This window comes from Athene cunicularia, assembly GCF_003259725.1.
Source record: "Athene cunicularia isolate RWA chromosome 6 unlocalized genomic scaffold, athCun1 chr6_part1, whole genome shotgun sequence".
In the NCBI taxonomy this organism is placed as follows: domain Eukaryota; kingdom Metazoa; phylum Chordata; class Aves; order Strigiformes; family Strigidae; genus Athene; species Athene cunicularia.
Window position 1 is genome coordinate 5,987,597 of NW_020799105.1, and position 22,563 is coordinate 6,010,159.

The 22,563-nt window shown below is 41.4% G+C and overlaps 1 protein-coding gene and 1 long non-coding RNA gene across 3 annotated transcripts in view; one reads left to right on the forward strand and one right to left on the reverse strand.

Annotated features, from left to right (window-relative positions):
- Window positions 1-15,046, reverse strand: part of RBP3 (retinol binding protein 3) — a 17,426-nt gene extending 2,380 nt beyond the window's left edge. The window contains exons 1-3 of one of the 2 annotated variants that reach the window (XM_026851710.1): window positions 11,868-15,045; window positions 4,148-4,338; window positions 1,186-1,328 (exon numbers count right to left, since the gene is read on the reverse strand). In XM_026851710.1, coding sequence (XP_026707511.1) covers window positions 1,186-1,328; window positions 4,148-4,338; window positions 11,868-14,915 — 3,382 coding nt within the window. In that variant the 5' untranslated portion in view covers window positions 14,916-15,045. Of the gene's footprint in view, window positions 1-1,185; window positions 1,329-4,147; window positions 4,339-11,516; window positions 11,776-11,867 lie in introns of those variants that run through there. The other variant, XM_026851711.1, reaches the window with a different exon arrangement.
- Window positions 15,047-15,473: 427 nt separating this feature from the next.
- Window positions 15,474-20,170, forward strand: LOC113481605. Its single transcript, XR_003398710.1, has 3 exons — window positions 15,474-15,527; window positions 19,709-19,772; window positions 20,148-20,170. It is a non-coding gene; the product is annotated as an uncharacterized LOC113481605 (long non-coding RNA).
- The last annotated feature ends 2,393 nt before the right edge of the window (window positions 20,171-22,563 follow it).

Genomic DNA, 22,563 nt, shown 5'->3' on the forward strand with positions numbered 1-22,563 from the left:
AGTAGGAGGATTTTTGCACCTTTTTTTTCAATATATCTGAACATGTTACATACTTTTGAAGAGGTTAGTTCCTTTGAAGAAGTGGCCAGTGCATCATAACTGTGACCTGATAACCTGAAAATTAACTGCTCTAAAAATGTCATTCTTTAAGTAAGTTACAGTATGACATATAATTCTCATACCAAACTGTAAGAGAGGAGCCGATAGCACGGTAATTAATTTTCACACCATCTTTGCTCTTCTCATTTTGCTATAGATGTAGTATCCATTAGAAGACCCTTTTCACAGTAGATATATATAATACAGGACCAGATCCAGCTCCTTTGAAGTTAATATGAGTCTGCCTGTTCTCTTTGATGGAAACTGAAATGTGTCCATAGTAATCGTATCCCTTAGCACAGCCCACCTCTGACTGCCTGGGAAAATAGATGGACCCTGAAGCCTGTGACAAAGTTGAACCATTTCAGCATGCTCCAAGCCAATAATTGCAGATACCGTTTTGACACCTTTTTTGGTACTGTCTTCGCTTTAAAGGGAAAAAGAATTAAAACCAATATTTAAGGCTTCTTAGGACTCTAACTGCACTTCACGAGCACTGAAGAGCTCTGTTTCTGCATGTTGCAGCATCCTTTCTACTTCCATGGACAGCAAGGCAGAAAGGGGCGTGTGTGTGATACATTGCCAAATGCTCCAAACTCACTCAGATGTGCAAAATATACTGGTTTTCTTTCTCTCTTACATTCTCTGGACAAACTGGGCTATTGTGAGTGTTTTCACCTACTGAAATAGTGGATTACACAGGTAGGAAGTGAGTAGCTACATATAAAACTATGTGTGAGTATTGGAAGAGATATTCCTAGAGGTCTATGCAGCACAGGATTTGTTTTTAATTTTGCCAACTTTTAAAAGCAACAAGTCACAGCTGCTGTACAAAGTATTCAACTAAACCTCTGGGGACCAGTACACAAGCATCTGTGCCTAAAATATCCCATTTCTAGGAGCAATAAACTTATTTATAGATGGCATTGAAGGACATGGCTGAAACGCATATTTTTGGTTTTGCATTCTCTGAACAGCTTGAGCTAATTGTGGAAGGTGCTTTCGGTGTCTAATGGGTCACTTTAAAATACACAGGGAGGGACATCTGAAATGAAAAGCTACTCTAAAAAGAAATTGTCATTTTACCTTTCAGCTGTGGCTGGGTCCGTATGTCCTTTACTGAATCACTGGGTCTGTCATAAACTTTGTCCAAGAGAATTTTCTGTCCTTCATCAAAGAAGTATGAGCACAGGATTGCTATGGAAGTGGTGGAGCCTCCAATATTGTACCTTTTCAAAAATTAAAAATATTAAGGAAACAATTGAAAATTTGTGGCAGACAGTAAATCTCCCTTCTAAGTATTGTTCCTTAACATCCGTACTGAAAGGGTTTATGGCTACATTTTGATAATTTACATTAATTCTTCCCTATCAGCATTTACATATTTATCAGAGAAACAAAATCCTGTGTAAGTGTCTTGAATTGTTATTGCCCACAAATGACTTCAAAAGCAAACATAAAACTGAATCTACACTTTTCTTGATTCAACCTGGAAAAAAATCAGAAAGTAAGCAAAGACTCTTAAAATGCAGAGAAACATCAGATTCTTGTTATTCTTCTATTCGAAATAACCCATGCTATTACTGACATAGGCAGCATGAGTAAATACCTAAACCCTAATATATAAATGTAGATCCCAATTTAAGCAACATATGTTTGTAGGACTGTCATGTTCTTATTTTTTGCTGCACACGATGAGAACACTTGGAGTTTGGCACCTTTTAAGATCAGGCCATTTCTTTTTGTGCCTAAAGATTGCATTAGCTGTTTCATTTAGGACTGTCACGTTTGAAAACTTGGGTTGTAGTTTAATTTCATACCAGTCTCTGAAGATTAAATTCACTGAAGAGCCCAAGTGTCATCAGAAAACTCCTGCTATGAATACACACAATGGAATACCGAATTCTATTTTGTCTCTCACTTTTCACTAATACTAGAGCATGTACAGCATTGGAAATGTTTGTATTTCCCTCATTAGTAGTAGACAAATACAGTGCTTTCCTGTAGGTGATATTAGGAATGCCTGGCACAGACATTCTAGCAAAAACCTGCTAGAAAATTAGTTTTGTTCAGTCCAGTCCATAACTAAGTTTTTTTCACCTCTAGAAAAGGATTAGACAATCCAGGAGGCCTCTGTCCCAAAGACTGAAGCTACCTCTCTATTCTGCAGAATTTGGGAGCTGTATGCTGGATTCACACTGTGACCAGCTAGAACCGAAATAAGCCTCTTCAGATGTGTCCTGGGTAGGGCTGTGCTGCCAGGAGGTCCTGTTGCTGCTGCACAGCCCAGGAGGCAGCCAGGAGGCTGCCATCATGAATGAAGTATGTGGTAAACAAGCAGCTAGAGCAGTGCTGGAGAGCTATTCCTGGGACTCTCTTGCAGGCAGTGAAACTACAGAAACTTTAGTCAGTGATAATAACTGAGCAGTTGCTAGAATTTTAGGTTAACTTTTGGAGGCAGGCAAGTACTTCATTACAAACTTCTTGTGTGACATCTGGGAAGCTGTTTATCTCTTCTCAATGCTGTGAAGGTTAAAAACATGAAGTTCATGAATGGCACAGCTGTTCCATGAAGGGAAACTATTAAGGCGAGAGTCATTATGCATTATGGTTAATCCCATACAAAATTGAAATTATCAAAATACAAAGTTCATGAGTAGCCCAGTAGTTCCAGGGAGGGAAACCTGTAAGGTGAAAAACATTGATTATTGTTAATCACAAGCAAAATTGAAATTATCAGTCTTGCTTAAAATCGTAAGATTGGTTTAGGGAGAATTTCAAAATGTAAAATGTTTGGGGTTCCCTTTTATATGCCTTCAGACACTGGGTCTTTTGTGTGCACTCAAAGGGCTGGAAATATATTAAATATAAAAACACCAGAGCAACCCAAGAAAAGAACTATAATCAGACCATTTGGTACCTGAGACATGATTCCACCTTTGCTGTTTTATTGCCCCCGGCCCTGATACAAGTTTTAGCTTGGGAGAAAACTGGGGCAAGAAAGAGGAAAGTCCCAGTCCCATCTCAAGTCTATTGGAAGATAGTGGTGCCTTTGCTGAATTTTAATTCAGTCACGGGTGTGTTTTGCTAGTTGTTGCCCTGCCTCCTCTGTGCTCACACAGTGAGATCTCTCTCTCTGCTTTCTCTCATTGTTGTGCTCATCTTTTCCTGCACATGCTGCAAATCCCAGAAGAATGTTAAGAAGATTACCGAGAGCCCCATGATGGCAGCAGACATAAGTGGTTCTAGTGTTAAAAATGAGTTCTTACAAAAGCCTTCTTTTCTTTAGTCGATATTCATAATGTTCTGGTCTCACAAACATTAGCTCTGGACCAAACTAAGGGAAGGACTTACCTAAATATTGTATGGGAAATGCATATTTGTTATACTCATCTGCTTTGATAGCTGGCAACAAAAGGATGCCATCTTCTGGCTCATAAGATTTGCAGCACTGTTGACACGCTGGAGTGTTCAACAGTATCCTAAGTTGAGAGCAGGCATATGATGCTGTAGCTTGCTGCAGCAGCGTCTAGGAGTACTACAGTACCTTTAAGCCACCTCTGTGCTTAAGGCTCATTCTGTACACGATAATTTAATACTGCAGATATGGCAAACCAGATGTTGTAATACAGCCTTATGCATGGTCTGTTTTTTTGACTGTTCAATCACTTGACCACTGCCTGCAGTAAAAGATTTAATTAAGCCATATATATATATATATATATATATGTATATAATGAATACAAGGCACATGCAGAGTTAGATTAGAAAGAAATCAGAGAAAAACAGATGTGACATCCAGGATTGCATTCTGCAATATATTCCCTAAATATGACTATTTAGTTGTAAACATCTCAAGTGATGGTACAATTTATCTTGAGATATACTCCCAGACTGTTATTGTTTTCCTTGGCTGCTTTCCTTTTCTCATTTAATTCCAGCAATTTTAGCCTGTAAACAGGACAGTAAGCCATGTAAAGCTAATTCACTGTTACAAATAAAATGCTGTTTTGAAAGAGCTTTGGTTATTTGCCATTCAAAGGTTTACCTCATGTCTATGATTAATGCATCTGTGTGAGCAATTTTCCTCCAAACATGCTCTACCAGTAGGTCGGACACCTGGGTTAGAAGTTCAGAGTCTCCAAACATATCGAATCTCAGATAGCCGACGTTGTTTTCAAATACATTTGTGTGGAATGAAAATTTAATCAGATCTTCAAATACTTCTGGGGAAGGGATCTGAAAGAGTTTGGAAAAACAAAACAAATCATTTGCTGGCACTGATAGCTTGGCACAAGATTTAAAAAGAATTATGTGGATCAAGTTTAGTCCAGGTGGGACATATATGAGGAATGTGACCAAGCTTGAAGAACATAATGAATGATATTAAGATTTTTGCATATTAAACACAGGTTAGCATTGGCTGATGAACTGTTTTCCCAGCATAGGGTGCCCAGAATATGGAGCAGGCACCTATTTGTCAGGGCTCAGTTTATTTTTCAAAAATAAAGGAATTTCCTTGGACCAAAGAGCTTGCAAAGGCTATAAGAAGCATTCCCCAGCCTGCAGCACAGACCACTGTCCCAGACCTACCACCCAAGCCCACTTGTTTCCTTTTGCAGTTCTTTCTAAATAAGGCACTTGAGACTTTTATAATCTCTTGATTGGCCTCAGCTGACAAACAGCTGCTAGCTACAGGTGGGGATGGCCCCAGCCCCTCTTAATAAGCCAATCCCTGTGAGAGTAAGGAATCTGATGTGTTGGGCATGTGCTAGGATACTTATGAGGCTGATGTGTTAAATCTCTTATATGGTGGCTGTGTGTCTGCAGTCTCACGTGTTAGGCTGTGATTAATTTCATTTTGTTTAGCTTATGTTATTGAACAGCAGACATTTTTAAATAGCAATGTGTAGGTATCTAATAAAGTCATCCTAGCAACCCCTACATGCATTGAGACGTAGCCTGATCCTATTGCCAAACTTCTGTTTTGCTTACATGTGTCTGAAAATGCAAGACTCGCCTTCAATTTAAGGCCATAAGGCTTTGGGATATATATGACTTATGTGACCTTCAACAATTTGGCCTTTTCTCCTCAGGACTGCTGTGAAAATGATTTTATACTTGCTTTTTAATCAGTTGCCCTCTGTCATAGTTCAGCCCCAGACAATCCATAATTTAGACCCAAAAGTACAAGGAGTAAGCAGTAAGCCATGTGCTAAAAGGTGCTCTCCCAACCTGCAATATACTGCAGAATCTGGGAGGCATTTGGGCTTTCTGCAATTGTAGAGTCATCAGGCAATCTCCTGCCCTACAGGTAGAGCTCTGGCCTGGGGTTGCACTCCTGCCAAAAGCAGGTCTGCCACAGCAGAAAGAGGGTTTCCAAGGTGTATAAATGCAGCTGTGTTTGACACAGCTCAAGCACTTTGCCTTTACCTGAGGGAAAATTACCCACCATATCACACTTCTGGCTGCCCCAGGTTTCTTCATCATTCAGTTCCTTCCGTATGCCAAAAAGGCAAAAATTTCAAACATTAATTTAAAAGCCCAGTTGGCAAGTAGTTATTGATCTGATGGTAAGAGCAAACTCCACTGAGTCCTTTTCTGTACCTTCCTTCTCACTGTACCTTGTGAAAATAACCATTGTATCTGGACTGATATGCAGTCCAGATAACATTGTATCTGGACTGCATAGAAGTCCAGCACTACTGAGTTTGTCACTTCCAATCAACTTCCCAGTGACAGCAATGCTGCTTGATCTGCCCACTGTACTTTGATTAACAAATCACAGTTTTGAAGAATATATCCAGCATGAATTTCATTGTTCTGACAGAGCTTATATAGTTCAGAGGTACTGGTGCCCCTAGGAGAAAAAAGTCATCACTCATTGGTAACATCTCCAAATAAAATTAATGTGTTGCTCTCAGTCACTTACTAATGATATCTTAACTAAATGCACAGATTTCTTAGCTTTGACTCCAACAGTAATTGCTAGATGCATACCCATAAGTATGTTGATTAAGAACAACCCCTCTGTCTGTCTGGTAAATAATTTTTTTCCACTTGTTCTTTTACTGTGCTGCATTACATGTTTGTGCACTGAGGACTTCAGTACTTGCTAGCAGTGTTGCTAACTCCTGGATTTCAAGGTGAGCAGATTTATTTTAAAGCCTTAAGTCTCATAGGATAAAATGAATATTCAAGGATCTCAAAGAAACTCTTCTTCATCTTCATGGCTGCAGGAAAAGGTATGAAAATATATCTATTCTAAAGGCTCTAATACCAGAAGTCAAATGAAAAGCACTCGGAATGTAATTTTGGTGTGCTGGGGAAAGCCTCCTAATTTTTAAGCAAAAGAGGGGAGGAGGCTGATACTGACAGTAGAGAGTAAAAACTACAGGTTCATGACACTGGCACATGGGCCATGTGCTGCTGGTACTTAAGGGGTAAGACTAGCTTCAGAGAGCAACAGCACACTTTCCTTTGGAAGGCAGGGCTCTGTCTGCAGGCCAAGAACAAGCTGGGAACAGGATGCAGCTGAAAGTAAGATCCTGCTGCTCATTCAGGCAATGTTTACATACAAATGACTTGATGTTAAATATAAACCCTCAGGTGCCTTACTAAGAACATGATAAGCAATGTGGGTCAACTAATGGACCTCTAAGCTAACACCACTTAGGCCAAGGAAGAATTGGTTTTTGTTAACTATATAGAGTCTTCAGCCCTATTCTGCAGTCTCCTTCTGCAAGTGACTAGCCTAACTGGAACAAGTGATGTGACACAAAATAGAACCTAGAACGCTGCCCTACAAATCATGCATGGAGTTTCATCCCTAATTCTGCTACTGACATATACCCCAACCATGGGCAAACTACTTTTCCAACTGTGCCACTCTTCCCTCTTTTCTTCTTTTTCACCTCTCCCCTAAGTTGCTTTGTCTATTTAGATGGAAACTATATTTTCATAGCTAATTGTGCTGACCATTGCAATGTTAAGGTTGGTTGTGCTGTCAACTGCCAGCTGTTAAAATACTACAAGCCAACACCCCTGTGCCATTGCAAATCCTGAGATTGGTTTAAGAACCACGAGATTCTGAATGCTGGGCAGTGGGGTTGCGTCTTTCTTTCTTAGAATAACATTTGGGTTCCTTGTGTACCCTCACAGTCTGGAATGGAACCATTCATCCTAGTAGGTCCCCCAGCTCAAGGACAGAGCAGGATCAGCTACATCCCTTACAGCTGATTCTCACTTGCTCTTAAAAACACCCATATCACTGGGTCATTTCCAGGCAATCCAGCCTAGTACGTCACTAGCTTTACTATTACAAAGATGTTTTTAACATCTAGTGTAAACAGTCTAAGTTCACTACTTTCTACAGTTTAAGTGCATTACTTCTTGGCCTATTTACCATGGACAAGGGAACAGATTATTCTCTTCATATTTGAAACAGCCTCATATATCTGAAGACTGTTTTCATGTCTCCTCTCAGTTTTCTTCTCTCTGGAATAAACAACTCAAATCTTTTAAACTTTTTAGGGATGACTCTTATTCAGTCTTCTCTTTACTACTGTTCCTCTTTTCTGCTGTTTCTGCATTTGAGCCACATCTTTCCAGAAAAGCATTGTCCAATACTGTACATAGTATACACTAGATGAATTTTCTTTAGAGCTGAATGTGGCAGAAGAGTTCACGTCTTACTGATTATATTCCTCATTATCCATTCCAGTTTGATCATTATTATTTATTACTGCAACTTGACTCTACTGACTTGTATTCAGATTATGAACTCTGAAAAACCCACATAATTTTTTACAGTGCTCCCCCTAAACAAGCTGTTTTTCCTCCCAGAGTTGTGCAGTCAATTACTATCACCCTAGAAACTGTGTAAGAACCCTGCATGTGTTCTCATTTAACCTCATCCTGCTTTTCACAGATCATTTCTCCAGTTTTTCCAGAACTGTAGCTTTGAATTCTAATCCTGCTCTCCATTGCACCAAGACAGCCAGGATGGGGGGTTTACCACAAGCAAAAGCTGAAACCCTCTGGGACAGTGCTCTGGAAAGGATTAAAAGAGGTTATTTAAGGCTCTCAATCCCCATTGAGGGAGTGCAGGGCAGAGTGAGAAGCTGTACTTTCACCCCGCTAAGGGTGGCACTGCACAGTGGTGTGTAAGCCTGCTCTGACAATACACAGTTTGTAATACTCATTGCAAGCCAGTGAGCAGTTATTTTCTAGTCAATGCCCTGGAAGATTACATTTGAAAGCAAAACCTGAAAACACGATTCATGGTTAAGTTTTGATTTTCATCCAAAACCCATTTAAAATCCTTAAAACTAATGGCCAAATCTACTGTAGCATTAATAATAATAGAAAAAATTATCACAAAGAAATCTCTTTGGTGGGATTGTAATGGCAGATGTAGCTGCATTGAGCTTGAGTATCAGGATCAGAAGATGAAAGGTATTAGAAACAGAACAGGAGTGATTAATAAAGTGTCATATTCTTTTCTGCGCCAAATACAAGAAGCAAACATGAACTGCAAAAGGTGATGAGTCAATGAAAGTCAAACATGGGACATTTTTTTGGCTTGCATGAACCTGTATAGATCCACTGAGTTTACTGTGATTATATTGATATAAATCAGCATCATATAGGCCCACAACGATTTTTTTCCACCTGCTGGGAACAGATGTAGGAATTTGATTATCTATCTTGACACTTTGAGGCTGAACATTTTGATTTCACTCATTAATGAAGGGACATGAGCAAACTGTACTCCTTTCTGGTGAAATATCTGTAAATATTGCCTCCTTCAGCAAGTATAATACTCTGCTATGGATACATATTATTTATCTGAGAAATTCCTCTAAATGAAGGAATAATTTCTCTTTATAAAGGATTCCTTTTTGTCTTTGATCAGCATTTTCAGCTGCTTATCTAAAACATTAATACAAAAATTCTCTTAGGCATGAAGACTGCATTAGAAGTATTTGGGCATTATCAAGGGGCCAATAAAGTCACTCAGTGAGACACTTCTCACTTAAAATTAACATAACACATTTGCCAAAATCAGGCAGTAGTTCTTCCATAGGTAGTCTACAATACTCAGATATTCATGAACACAAGTGTTTCAGTATGAACGGAAGGTATGACTGGAGGCAGAGAGGCAAACAGAAGAATAAGAAGTAGGGCTTATTGAACTGCACATCAGCAAGTTTATAGAGCTCTGACTTACAAGCAAAATGCTGTTTTCTGAATCACAAGTAACACATACAACATTTGCCGCTGGGAAGTCTGACTTTGTAAAGTGGCATTTATGCAGCAGACAACTCCAGCTAGCATTGACCTTGCTGCTGTCATAGAGGAGACATATTCACTACCCTGCATTATGCTTCAGCAGCTCTTCTAGTGTAGCAGATGCAAAGGCCTACACGCATTTCACTTGTCTGTCTCCTATGTCCCATCCCATCCTTCCTGCAGTTATTCATCATCACTTTCATTTAATTGTGTTGGATCTGCTTCACTGTCAAGGTCATTATCAAGAAAATTCTACTGTCAAGGGAAAGGGTGGCTTGGAAGTAGGTAGTATGAGAGAAAAATTAGCTTTTAGGTTTTTGAGGAATAAATGTGATACAGATTAAAAGAGCTACCATTTCCATGTATAGGACTGTCCAAAAAAATTAATAATTTATAAATGCAATTAATGCCATCATGTAAGCTTCACTGTAATCTGAAGGCATTTGCTCTCTGGGGTGTTGGTATGGGGTATTCCCGAAATGTTCTACGCAAAGTAACCCTCTTGACTCTGCAAAAGCAAGGCAGGAATGAAGGTACTCCTGCTCCCCAGTGCTTTGTGGAATAGGTGAATTTTCTTTTACCTCTATCACAAGGAAAAGCCTTTAATGACTTCATTGTCTTCGTTCATTCATCCTCTTTCACCTTAAAATGTCTTACCACTGCTCTCTTGTCTCTCTGCCTCCCAATTTCCTTAAGCGCTATAAGAGAATGCATACACCTTTGGAAACTATTTTAGCTTCATAAGAAACCTGTGCTTCTCCACTGTTATTTATACATTATTTCCCCTTGAATAAATCTCACATTTTCATCCACACTGTCCTGATTTTCATCCACACTGATGTGATTTCATTCTTATGTATGTATGTCTGACCTCTTCCCATCACTTTGCTTGACAAAGAACTGAGATAAACAGAAGCATTAATTACTATAATGTCATTTCCTCACTAGCTCTATCAGGATCAGGATTTCATGTCATGAGACAAATAAGATATTTGTCCTTTACATCTTGTTCTCAACATTCAAGGTCTGAATAAAGTAAGGTCTGAACAAGTAAAAATAGCCAACAACATCTATTAACAGCCTTCAGTGAAAAAAGCGATTAATTTGCAAGATGGGTCTACTTTATAGAATGGGAAGAAATTATGATGTATCACTACTGATAAGTTGCTAATAACATAGCAGGGAGCTCTGTCAAAAACATCTTTAGAGTGAAGTTTTCCACACCCAACAAATGCAGGAGGGAAAGTAAGTGATGGAATAGAAAAATCCTTTAATTAATTATTTCCATTTAAGCTTAGAGGCAAGAATGGGGCCAGAATCTCTTGGTTAAAAAACTTGATAAAAATGCACTCCCCTGGCAATGCTTAGACTCTGTCCTTGACCTTAGTGTTGGAGACAATACCACAAAGGTCATGCTCGCCTTATATCATGCATGCCAAAAACTTCAGAGGGTGGAAGCCCATAGATTTCCTCCCCCGGGAAACATTTAATAGTTATCTGACACTTGGTATACTCTGGTTCATTGCAAAGGCAAATACATTCTCTTCAAAAAGTAATTTTATGAGTCCCTGGAGAAAAGACATCTCTGATAGCCATGCTAGAGCAGTAGCCAGAAAGGAGCTAACTCCATCCAAGAAAGGGATCAGGTTATCCTAACCCTTCCTTTAATTTGAAGATGGAATTTTAACAAGTGCTCCTGGGAGCTCCCTCCAGCACAACAATGAACAAGAAAGATTGCCAAGGCAGACTAGTGTATAAATACCCAGGCTTGGAACAAAGCATAGACTGTTATGCAAACCACATAGCAAGGACAAAAGTAGATTATTAAAAATCAATTTTTCCCTGGGGTCACCTAACTTCCACCCAGATACTTCTTCCAAAGTATTTCTAGGTCACTGGGAGACTCAACTTTCTGCTGTCACTACCAAAAGAGTTACTTGTTATTCTGGTGTAATAGAAGTCAGGTACAGCAATTTTATATAGAAGAATCCATTAAAGTGTATGTGGCTGCATGTTTTGTGGGTATATGCATTTACTCTGGTCCAACAAAATTTTTCTTAAATTACAAACTCATTTTGTAACCAGTGGGTTTCTGCATTCATTTATTACAGCTTGAAAAGCCATAGCACTGAAAGAGAGGGGATTATAGAGACAACGAGATATCTTCCTTCTAACTGTGAAGCCCTGCATATTTGCTTGGGGCAGATAGCAACTGGCAGAGATTCACAACCTGAAGGTTGTTCCCAAAATGCATACATCCAGAACTACCATCTACTACTACAAGCTGCTACCCTGATTTGCCTTACTGTCAGAGGGAGCTCAACCTCCAAAACCCCACTCAGGCACTGGCTTCTCCTCTGGGTACAGGCAAATCCTGGTGGGTTTATGATATGGCATAGAAACAAGGTAAGATATCTGACTCAGTGCTCCCACTCTAGCTGGCATCAGTATAGCTGGGTACAAGAGAGCAGTACCTGTTTTGGCATGATCCCTGGAATGCTGTCCTTGGCATGTTCAGGGATGTAGAGTAATTTCAGGTGCTCATCATCAGAAAGAGCTTTCAAGTTGGCAGTCACCATCCTGGCCAGCTCCTCTTCTGTATTAATCCTTTTATAACTGTCTTTGTTGATGTTCTTGGTGAGGTTGGATGCTATAACAGCCCCAATGTCCACAAAGGCATAATTATTTGCCACAAGCTTGCCTACAGTTTGCAGTGTCTGTGGCACCTGGGCACGCAGGTTGGCAATGTGCTGAGCTACAGCAATGGCTTCACTGGCCTGGATGGTGATGTGTGGCTCCACCCCAGACACACTCCATACTTTTCCAGTGACTGGGCTGAGCACTACTTGGCTGGGGATGGAGGCATATAGGGAACTGTTACCAACACGATAAATGCCCACTGAGACAGAACCACCGACAGTGGGCTCACCAATAACTGTGGCCCGGTGGAGATCCTTCATAGAGCGAGTGAAAGCTTCAGCTGCGGAGCCACTCATATGGCTTGTTAAGATGTAGATGTCCTTGAGGGAGCCATACCTCTTGCCAGTGACTTGGGGGAAAGTCCACACCTCTGTGCTGCGGGAGGTACTACGATCGAAGACGGTATAGAGGTGTTGACGAGGCTCAGGCTCAAAGAAGTAGGAACAAAGTATTGGGATAGCAGTAGAGTAGCCACCTGTGTTGTACCTCATGTCAATAATCATGGCATCTGTGTCCACCAACTTGTTCCATACCATCTGCACCAGCTGGGGCCCAATGGCCTTCACTGTTTCTGCCTCAGCCATCATATCAAAGCGAAGGTAGCCCAGGTTGCCTGGAAGTACCTCAGTTTTGAAGAGCGCCTCAATGATGTAGCTCAGCTCCTCAGGGCTGGGAATCATGTTTGGAAGCTGTTCTTCTGGTGTTGGTTCCACATGGCTGTGGAAGACATGAAGCCGATGGTCCCCTGAGGCCTCCTGCAAGTCACTGGTAAGCTGGGAAGCCAATGTCTCAAAGTCTACAGCTGATCGGTAACCTCCTTGGGCCTGTTTGGTGCTGAGCATAGCATTGGCCTTACCAGCCACTTCTGGGATGGCATAGTGAGCCTCTAGGAGTTTCCCAGTACCCTCCAAAAGTACTCCCATGTTCTTGTGGAAAGCTATCACCTCTTCAGCCTTCTCCAGTGCATCCTCAGCCAACACTATGGCATCAGGCACAACTCCTCCACCCATCCAGCTTTCCCCATGGTTGTCAATGAAGGTGATAACAGGAACTGTGACAGTTAGGCCACAGGTTATTCCCTGCTTAGGCTGCAGCAGAGGGAATGTACGAGTGTGTGAGAGGCTTCCTGCTGTGATCTCACCAATCAGTGTGGCACGGCCCAGGGACTGCATGAGGTAAGCAAACTCCTCAGCAGCCGTAGCAGTGTGGTGACTAGTGAGCAGGTAGATTCCACGCTGAGCCCCATAGGGCTGGCCCAGCAGTTCTGCCTGGCTGTTGTACTCCTGTGTGTGGTTGGTACGTCTGTCATAGGTTGTGAAGAGATGGACAGGCCCAGCAGCAGGATCTTGGAAATAGGAGAGAAGCACAGGCACAGCAGAGGAGGAAGGGCCCCCAGGGTTGTAACGTAGGTCCATGATCAAGTTCTCTGTAGTTTGGAGGGGCTCCCACACTTTGTGGACAATGTAAGGTCCCAGCTTAGCAAGCACAGAGGCATCTGCAAACTCATCAAAGCGTATGTAGCCAACATTGCCTGGCAACACCGACATCTTGAAGACAGTATCCACCAAGGCGTGCAGCAGTTGCTCATTGTCAGGTAAGTCAGCTGCCACAGCAATTGGCTTCTCAGCAGGGGGGGCAGCAGCTTCATCTGGCATCATGACTCGGACCAACAGGCGGGGGTCTTCAGATAAGGTCTGCATCTCAGTGTTGAGCTTAGTGGCCAGGTCCTCTGCTGACTGCACAGAAGAGAAGTCAGAGGTGACGAGGTGCCGCAGCAGTGATGGCACCCGCTCCACTAAGCTGTAATAGTCCTTTAATATGTTTGTGAGTTGACTTAGGGTGCCAGGCACTGCTCTGCGCACTGCCAAGATGTCCAGGGATTTCTGCAAGGCTTGCTCCGCCTCAGTAGCCACACATGGCATCACCCCACTCACCTCCCAGCTCTGCCCACCTCCACTCAAGGGGCTCACAGATCGTGACACAGGAACTGTCATATAGAAATTGGAGGGGCCTATACGCAGCTTCTGGATGTCCAGTGAGCCCCCAGCTGTCTTCTCCCCAACAGTGATAGCCCTGTTCATGTGCTTGAGGATGTAAGCCACATCTTCAGCCACTCCTGTGGTCTGGCGGCTGATCAAAACAATTACATCCTTGTCTTTGCTGTACCTTTCTCCCAACACCTTTGGCAGTGTCCATATCTCTGTGGTGATGTTGGAGGACCGATTGTATACAGTCTCAACATGCAGCATCTTGTCATCTTCATGCAAGTATGAGATGATGAAGGGGAGGCCAGAAATCTGTCCCCCAGTGCTGTGACGAAGATCTATCACCAGGGCAGATGTATCTATTAGCGTCTTCCACACCTTGTCCACCAGAAAAGCTCCAACTTTCTCCACAAATTCCTGTCCTATGATATAATCAATCCTCAGGTAGCCAACATTGCCCTCCAGCTTGTCATACATGACCACATGCTCAATAAGACTCAGAAGTTGTTCATTAGTGGGGGAAGGCTCAGCTTCTGGTTTGGGAGCTGCATGCAGTGATGGTTCATAGGAAATCACCAGTCTTGGGTCATTCAGAGCACCCTGCACTCCAGCTGTCAAAACACTGGCCAGCATTTTTGGATCAGAGATGTCCAGGATCTCCCCGCTCTTGATTGCTTGTTCAATGGCTTCTTGCATTCCCACTAGGTTTTCAGGATAGCAGTAGTTATCCAGAAGAACTTTAGCCATGTCCAGCACTAGGGTTGGCTGAAAGATTTCCTCAGCAGGTATGCTACACATGATCAGTGCTGAAAACAGGAAGAAATGTGTCCTGATCATTTTTACTTTGTATGGAATAGAAAAGAAGGAAAGAAAACAGAAGCTCTTATTGATCAAGATGAATGTAGCTCTCCAATGGCTCTCTGTGAATCACACTGAAATCCCTGCGTTGAATCCAGGTGCACTGTACAGATAAAAATATTTTATCTGCATTAAACCTTTAATCTCATTAAAATGGAGTGCATCATCTGAAGTGCACCAATAGATGAAATTCAGCTCCTTAGTACTTCACAGACCTCTTATGAAACAGTAATAAACTTCAATCACCAAGGAAGATCCTTCTGGCAGTTGTTTCTAAAAGGTAATACATTGCCTGTTATAAACTGGCCCTGGCTTATCCTAACAGTGGATTGCTTACATTCAAATCTTTGATTTTAACCACCATTGCAACAGCCGTAATCCAGTCTTTCAGCATTATTTATGAAAAGCTTATACCCGAAGATTCTTCAGTGACTTAGTTGTATCAACATTTAATATTTTTTCAAAAGTTGTTGACAATACATTGTCTTTGGTGTTTTTCAGTCTGAGCTGCAAAGGACTGTTCTTACATTCTATGACTAAGGGCTCCAAACAAGGAACTCCAGACATTTAGAACAGCTCATAAAATCCAAGGTAATGACAGCCTGTTAATTTCTGTGCTGAGAATTGCCAGCATTTTAAACAGGACTTTGAAATACATTTGCCTCAGCATAATACAGCTAAATCTGAGGTGACTTTAATCTTCATAATTTGCACTCAATTAGGATTTACTTGTAATACCATTGAGTAACATATGGTCATGTCTGATGACAGCTCCCAGCCAATAGACTTTGGGCTCACCATACCAAAATAGAACATGGGGGGTTGTTTTCTTCTGCTCACAATGTATTTGAGACCCTATTGTATTAAGAGTTTGAAAGAGGATCAGAATATGTGGGATGCAGCTGCAGGCTGTACCCATGTGAGTTGTCAACATTCAGAGCTCCAGTATGACATACCAAAGACATGCAAGAACAGATTCTTGGCTTTAAGTCTGAAATGAGTTGCTACCCCAGTCATTCTACTTGCTGGAGTTAGCTGCAAGAATAGACTAGGGACTCTGGGAAGAGCATGTTATTGTATTGCTTTCAAAACGTCACTTGTTGCTATGTATGAATACATGCGTAGGGAAGAGTCTAAAGATGGTCTACCCTGTCTGGATGCACTCTGTTGGTGTCATGTGTGAGTGCCATGAGTGAAGCTTGCCACTCACATGAGCAAAGTTCAGAGCAGTCCTCTTTCTGGGTCATTCAGATGTAGGAGTTTTGTGGTTTCTTCCTTTAACGTGTCCATATAGGAACAGCTTCATCTATATATGCAGGTGCTATTTCATCCCATGGTTGATTTGCATCTATGTGTTTGTAAATGTACAAATATAAATCCATCAGAGGGAACAATTAAATTGTTCTAAGAGCCCACTCCACAAAGGACTGCTCTATGACAAAAGCTGTAAAACTTGATGTTATAATGACAGGTGTCTTCGGCAACCAGGCTGTGCTGTCATGTGTAAAAAACCCTAGTTCAAAAAACATTGCCACTTACCTTGTCAAAGGAGAGGCCTAGGATATAGTTGAAACTGTTACTGCTAATATATAAATACGTAATTATGCTCCAAGTGTGTAACAGCACCACTCTGTGTGCCTCACTGGTAGAGAAGCAGTGAGATTCAGATCTGTTGTATCTTTTTAATTTTGGGGGGGGGGGCAGTGCTATATTGTGACAATGTGTGACATCAATCACAGACCTAACTCCAGGGCATTATCACCAGTTTGAATTGCTCTTCTTGCATTCTTCCTCCAAAGAATAATCCAGCACTTTAGGGCAAAGGTAGCTGGAAAAAACTCTCCAGCATAACCACACTTTGTCCAGAAACAGACTTTTGAAATACAGGGTTTATTGTCAGAGCTGCATTAATTACTCATGTGGCCAATACAGTAGACAGGACCCTGGGCAAATAGATCTCTACCACTTTGCTAAACCATGGCTATTCTGTCTGTCTAGCTTGGAAAGTTTTGGGGGCAAAGGATCTCTTTTGCTATATTAATGTCAATCACATACCCTACCTTTACTTCAAACCTCTGATAGTATCTCTAAATGCTGTTACCACAGGAATAATTGCACACACTGTACTGTACATTAAGTTAATCAGTTCAATAGTCAAGAAATTGTACTTCCTAAATCCCCAACTTAATTCTTAAGCACCATGTGCTCTGTGCACTAAGGCAGGGGATGTCTGAAATAAAAACATTATGAGTTGTGATTGTGTAATTAATGAATATGACCAAGAGGGGGATGATGCATAAATTTTAATTCTGATATTTCTCACTTTGGAGTGCTTACCATTTTAATGCTGCTTGCAGTTTCTGTGTCTTCCAACACCTTTCAAATAACTTGAAAGGGAAGATACAGACTAAACAATTTTGTTATGATGGAAACAAAGTATAGCAATAAAGAAAACATATGTATAATCTAAAACAATGAAGTAAAAATGTGTAAACATGGAAGGGTTAGGTAATTCGCCTGCTGGGCTAGGGGTTGGGTTCAATGGGTCCTTTTATTTGTTTCTTATTTCTTTCTTTCTTTTACTCATGCTGGGTGCTGGAGGAGGGCATGCCCAGGAGCCAGGGAGCAGGGTTACAAAATGGATCCATTGTGACAGGAATTGGGAAAAAAAGTACAGTAATCCATGTCCCTAAGAATATGTCAAGATGCATCTCCATTTCTGTCTGTCTGTACAGTAGCTTTAAGCATGCAACTTTCTATCCCAGAAAAAAGAATGACATTGCATGTTTATGGAGTATACATAGTACTTTCTGGTTTACTCCAGTACATAGTATATAATGGACACATATTTATATTAAACTATTTACTAAGTATGGCATAATTGTGGAAATAAGGTTACATTATTTACCATATGCATTAGAGAAATTAATATTTTCTGGATTTCTTGAAATTCAAAATTCAAACTCACAGCAATCTCAAAAAAATTTATTTTTTTAGAAGGGCCTTCTTTTTCACTATATTCTTCTCTGCCACTTTCTGCTTTTAGAATAGAAATGAAAATAATTTGAAATGACAAAGCATTACTCAGATTACCTCAGTTTCAACTTGTTATGCAAAGAGTGGTATAGGGTGTTACAAATATTATATACAAGGTGTTAACAGCCACCTCATCTTACTCTGAATGTAACAGACATAGATAAATTGCCATGAAGATCATACTCAGAAAGGAGACAGTAATGGAACATTTTTAATCAGGGTATGTGCCAGATAATCACCTTCCATATCTAAATGAGTTCTACATATCCACTGCTAAACTCAGTATATGATTTTTTCCCCCCCCTAGCATTTAAGGATGTATTTCCACAGATTCACAATATTCTTCCCCAGTGAGGGCTTGTCAAGAGGTTAAAAAATCATGAGATGGTCCTTTCCTGCCTGTGATTGTTGTAAAATCATGATAACAGAAGAAGAAATTTTCTCTGTTTTTCTAACATTTATTATGCATTGTATCATGTTCTAAAGATTTTCATATCAGAAGGGCTGGAAACTGTAGCTGAGGCTTTTATGAAGCTAGGGTTTTAAGAAACATACACAGGATTGTGATTAGTTTTACCCAGTAGAGTACAAGATATGGCAACACTCCACAGCTCAATTTATTCCTCAAGTTCAGACACATATTCTTCCTCATGCACTTTGTTGCTAGCACACAGAAATAAAACTAGCTTCACAATGTTAATGTGAAATAATTGCTTTTCCCCAGATCCACAACTTAAAAAGCTAGGACAGTGGAAAAAAGTATTTTTCCACACTGGATCTGCTCAGTGATCTATTTCTCTTGCCCTGAATTCACTATGACATGTATCACTCACTGCTACCTTGCTAATTCTTTATTGATGGTGTTAGAAGATAAGAATCCTTCCTTTGTGTGGTGTGGATTCTTCAAGCTTTGAAAAATGACTATTTACTGATGCATTTCCTGATACATATAGCTTAAAATTTTATCAAACATGTTTAATGCAAGTCTGTTCATTGAACTCTGAGTACCTAGATCCAAATTGTAACTGTACCATCAATTCTAATTTCTCATATAACCCAAGCCAAATTTCCTACTTTGATTTATGTTTGAGCTGAACTCTATAGCTCAGGCCTAGCTTTAGATTTTATAACTCATAAAACTTCATGATCCTTTAAAATCTGTCCACAAGTATTTCATTTTCTGACTTCCTGTGGGTATGAACTTCCCACATACTCTGAGAAGAGGTATTTTCTTTTATCTGTCCCAGACTAGTCTGCATGCATAGTCTGGATCACTCAGATCACATGCTAAAAATCTTCCAGAAGAGTGAGATAAAATGTTTTGCTCTATATATTTCGCTTTATATATTTTGCTGCAATACTCCCTGTTTCTCATCTGCAGCTGATCTCACCATTCCCTCATCAGGCCTATACAGACCATTTGGTCACTGATAAACTGCAGTAGCAGGAGGCTCATCTGAAGGTGGCAGCAAGGGTAGTTTTTTCACTGGCAGAAATGCCAGCAGGATAAAGGTGAAATTTGGAAATAAGCTACTTTTGGTTTTAGTAGAGCCTTCTAATACAGCCATATTTTAAATTATATGCATGAATTAAAAGTAATGTAAAGGTGATATTTGGCTTCTAAACACCAAGAGGCAGGGTTTATTAGCTCAAGCACAGGACTATGCTAATGAAATATTTAATGTTTCCAGGACTTTGGTAAGTATTTCTAGACACAATTTCACTGCCTTTTATAGATGTACAAGTCTGGGTCAGTGCTACTTCATGGCTGTCTGCAACGGGCATGACTGGATTGCATAGGTATGGTCTAAGACTGTCTTCTCTGTTCTGTTATTGTACTGTTTGGTACAAAGAAAACCTTGTTCCAGAGTAAGCTTCCTAGGCCCCTTAGTAATACAAATAATAAATACTATCACCCTTAGATTCCTTTATAATTCCCATGCCAAAAGAAGTATTGTTAGGTTTCTGTCCCTAAGTTTTTCAGTTCTTATGTTGTACAAACATGTATTGATTAAAATTAAAGCCGTGTTCCATTTGATGAGAATGGAAATAGAATTTCAAGTGAGTTCTTTAATGATTACATTTGTAACAAGAAAAACCTAAATCCAGAATGTGTTGGATTTTTATTTACTTGTTTTCCCTTCCCTTCCCTTCCCTTCCCTTCCCTTTTTACAGTGACCAAGAAAGAGAAAAGGAAAATAAAGAATGAGAAGATAAAAATAAAAAATGTTCATTGAAAGATTAGGGGAGGGTAGAAAATATATATGTTTGCATTTAGAAACCTCTCTAACTTCAGTGAGGAGGTGGAGAGTCATCACAGCTCACAGAGCACAGCTGTGATAAACTCACATTAACCAACTCTGCTGAACAGATGAACTGCCACAGTCTAGGTAAGCAGAAGATTAAGGAGGGCCCCAGGAAAATGTATTGCAGCTGTCTAACCAGCTTTGCGTTATATTGTCTGTATCCTCTACATCCTACATTTCTGGTAGATTTACATGTTTGTTCAGCATGGTGCACCAAACAGAGCTAATAAATAGTGAATATTAGATACTGCATCAGGAGCCCTCCCAGCCTAAGGTTATTATTTGAAACAGTGAGAACTCTAGTCAGCTACAGTAGCCTTTGTGTAGTGGCCAGGCATTGTGAACGGGGGTCACCAAACCCATCTGATTCCTACGAACTGTGCTACTGAGGGCCTGACACCTCTGATGACTGGTCAAACACATCCCGGTGCTGTTGTCTGCCATGATGATGTAGTATAGAAGTGCCCAGCATATCCTGGCAGACCAGCTGTTGGCATCTTAAGCTATCTAGTTTGTTGTAAAGAACTAGGTTTCTCCCCCGTTTCTGGATCAGAAGTTTTGGTTGCTGGCCCAGTACCAAGGTCCAGGCTGCCAGGACATAGCTTGCTCAGCTCTTCTGGTGTGCTGGGCCAGCGTGAAGGCTTCTGTGAGGGCTAATGTCGAGTCTGCTGGGCTCCAGCCAAACTATACGCCTCGGTGAGGGGACTGACTCTGGGTGTCCCATTCTCCAGGGCTACAGTGAAGCCATTCTCCTGTGAGGCAGTTAGCTGAATTATGAGTGACAGTCCAGCAGAAGCTTTAAGGGAGAGAAGAATGGAAACAAGAGCAGCTCTGGACCAGTTTTTAGGGATGACAGGTTCCTGAGGGAGCCTAGATGCAGCAGCCAGTGCAGACGTGGCACTGGGGCAGCTCGGAGAGTACAAAAAATGTTGTGGGCAGCCCAGAGGGAGATGGCAGGAGGCACCTTTAAGCTGAGAGATTTTAAGGTATCATATGAGGGAGAGTAAGAAAATGTGTGAAGACAGCGGGGGAGTAACGAACAGAGCTGGCGCAGAAGCACCATGCAGCCTGAAGATGGCGCCGAGGCAGCACGGAGGCCCCTCGCAGCCCCGACGTGGTGCGGCGGGGGCAGCCAGCAGTCCCCGCACAGCCCGGCGGTGATACCGAGGGAGCATGGAGGCAGGGCTTAGAGAAAGCACTGAAGACCGAAGAGAAGCCCAAGATTGCTCTGGGGCGGTTTGTAGGCCTCAGTCAGACCCGGGATCGCATGGAGGACGTCTGCACCTCAGGCACCTGCAGATAGATCCTCCAGTCTTGCAGCTGGACGGGCAGAGCTCTTGGAGCCCCTCGCTCTCTGGAGACTGGGAGGGGGGACCCTCCCTGTTGTTTGTGCTAAGCACACAACAAACGGTACTTTGGGGAGTTAACACGGGGAGAAGGGAGTCAGTGGTTAATAATCAGATGCAGTGTGCTTTTGGCTGTTCAGAGCAGCCCGAAGGGATGTGGAGCTGTTGTTATGCTGTTTGAGGATAAAGTCTTGCCTCACAGACATTGTTCATTTACTACTTGTTGGCTTTGCCAGCTTGTTCTGGGTTCCCATCTATACCCTTCAGCTCTTCTTTGCAGTAACAAACTTCCGTGCAGTGCTGCCTTATGAGGAGCTACAGCCAGGTACTGATACCTCCTGGAGCTCACAGTGCATGCATGTGTGGGCCTACGTGGTGCATGGCCACGTGCATTACCTGTGTGGCAATGGCCAGGCTCTGAGGAGCCTGGAGAGAAGAATCAGCTGTGGTCTGGGAGTAGTGTTAATTGTGTTAGAGCACACTTGTCACCGAACTGATAAGCCTCCTTGAGAGGCAGTCCAAACCATATTATTCTGAATATCAGGAACTGGCAATTCTAGCTTAACATTTCTCTGTTATCATGATCTTTCCAGTATAAAGGTGCCTGAGCAGATACAAGACAAACACCTCCAGATTCCCATGAGGCCATTGCCTCTTCACCTGTGGAAATGAGTGAAAATTGAAATCTTTTTTGACTTTTAGTGATTGCTTGTGCTGCATTCTTAAGTGTTAAGTTGCATCAGCTGTTCTTTTGTGTTGGGACATGGCACAGAGGAGTAGTTGAGATCAGAGGACGTTGAGCCTGCTGTGTACACAGACTAGGTGGGAAACTATATAAAAATAGGAACAGCTGTATCTCCTGACCAGCTTCCACCAGCTTTCCATGTTTATCTATTAAGACTGAAGTGCTATAGGGTAACCTTAAAATTGGCTATGGAG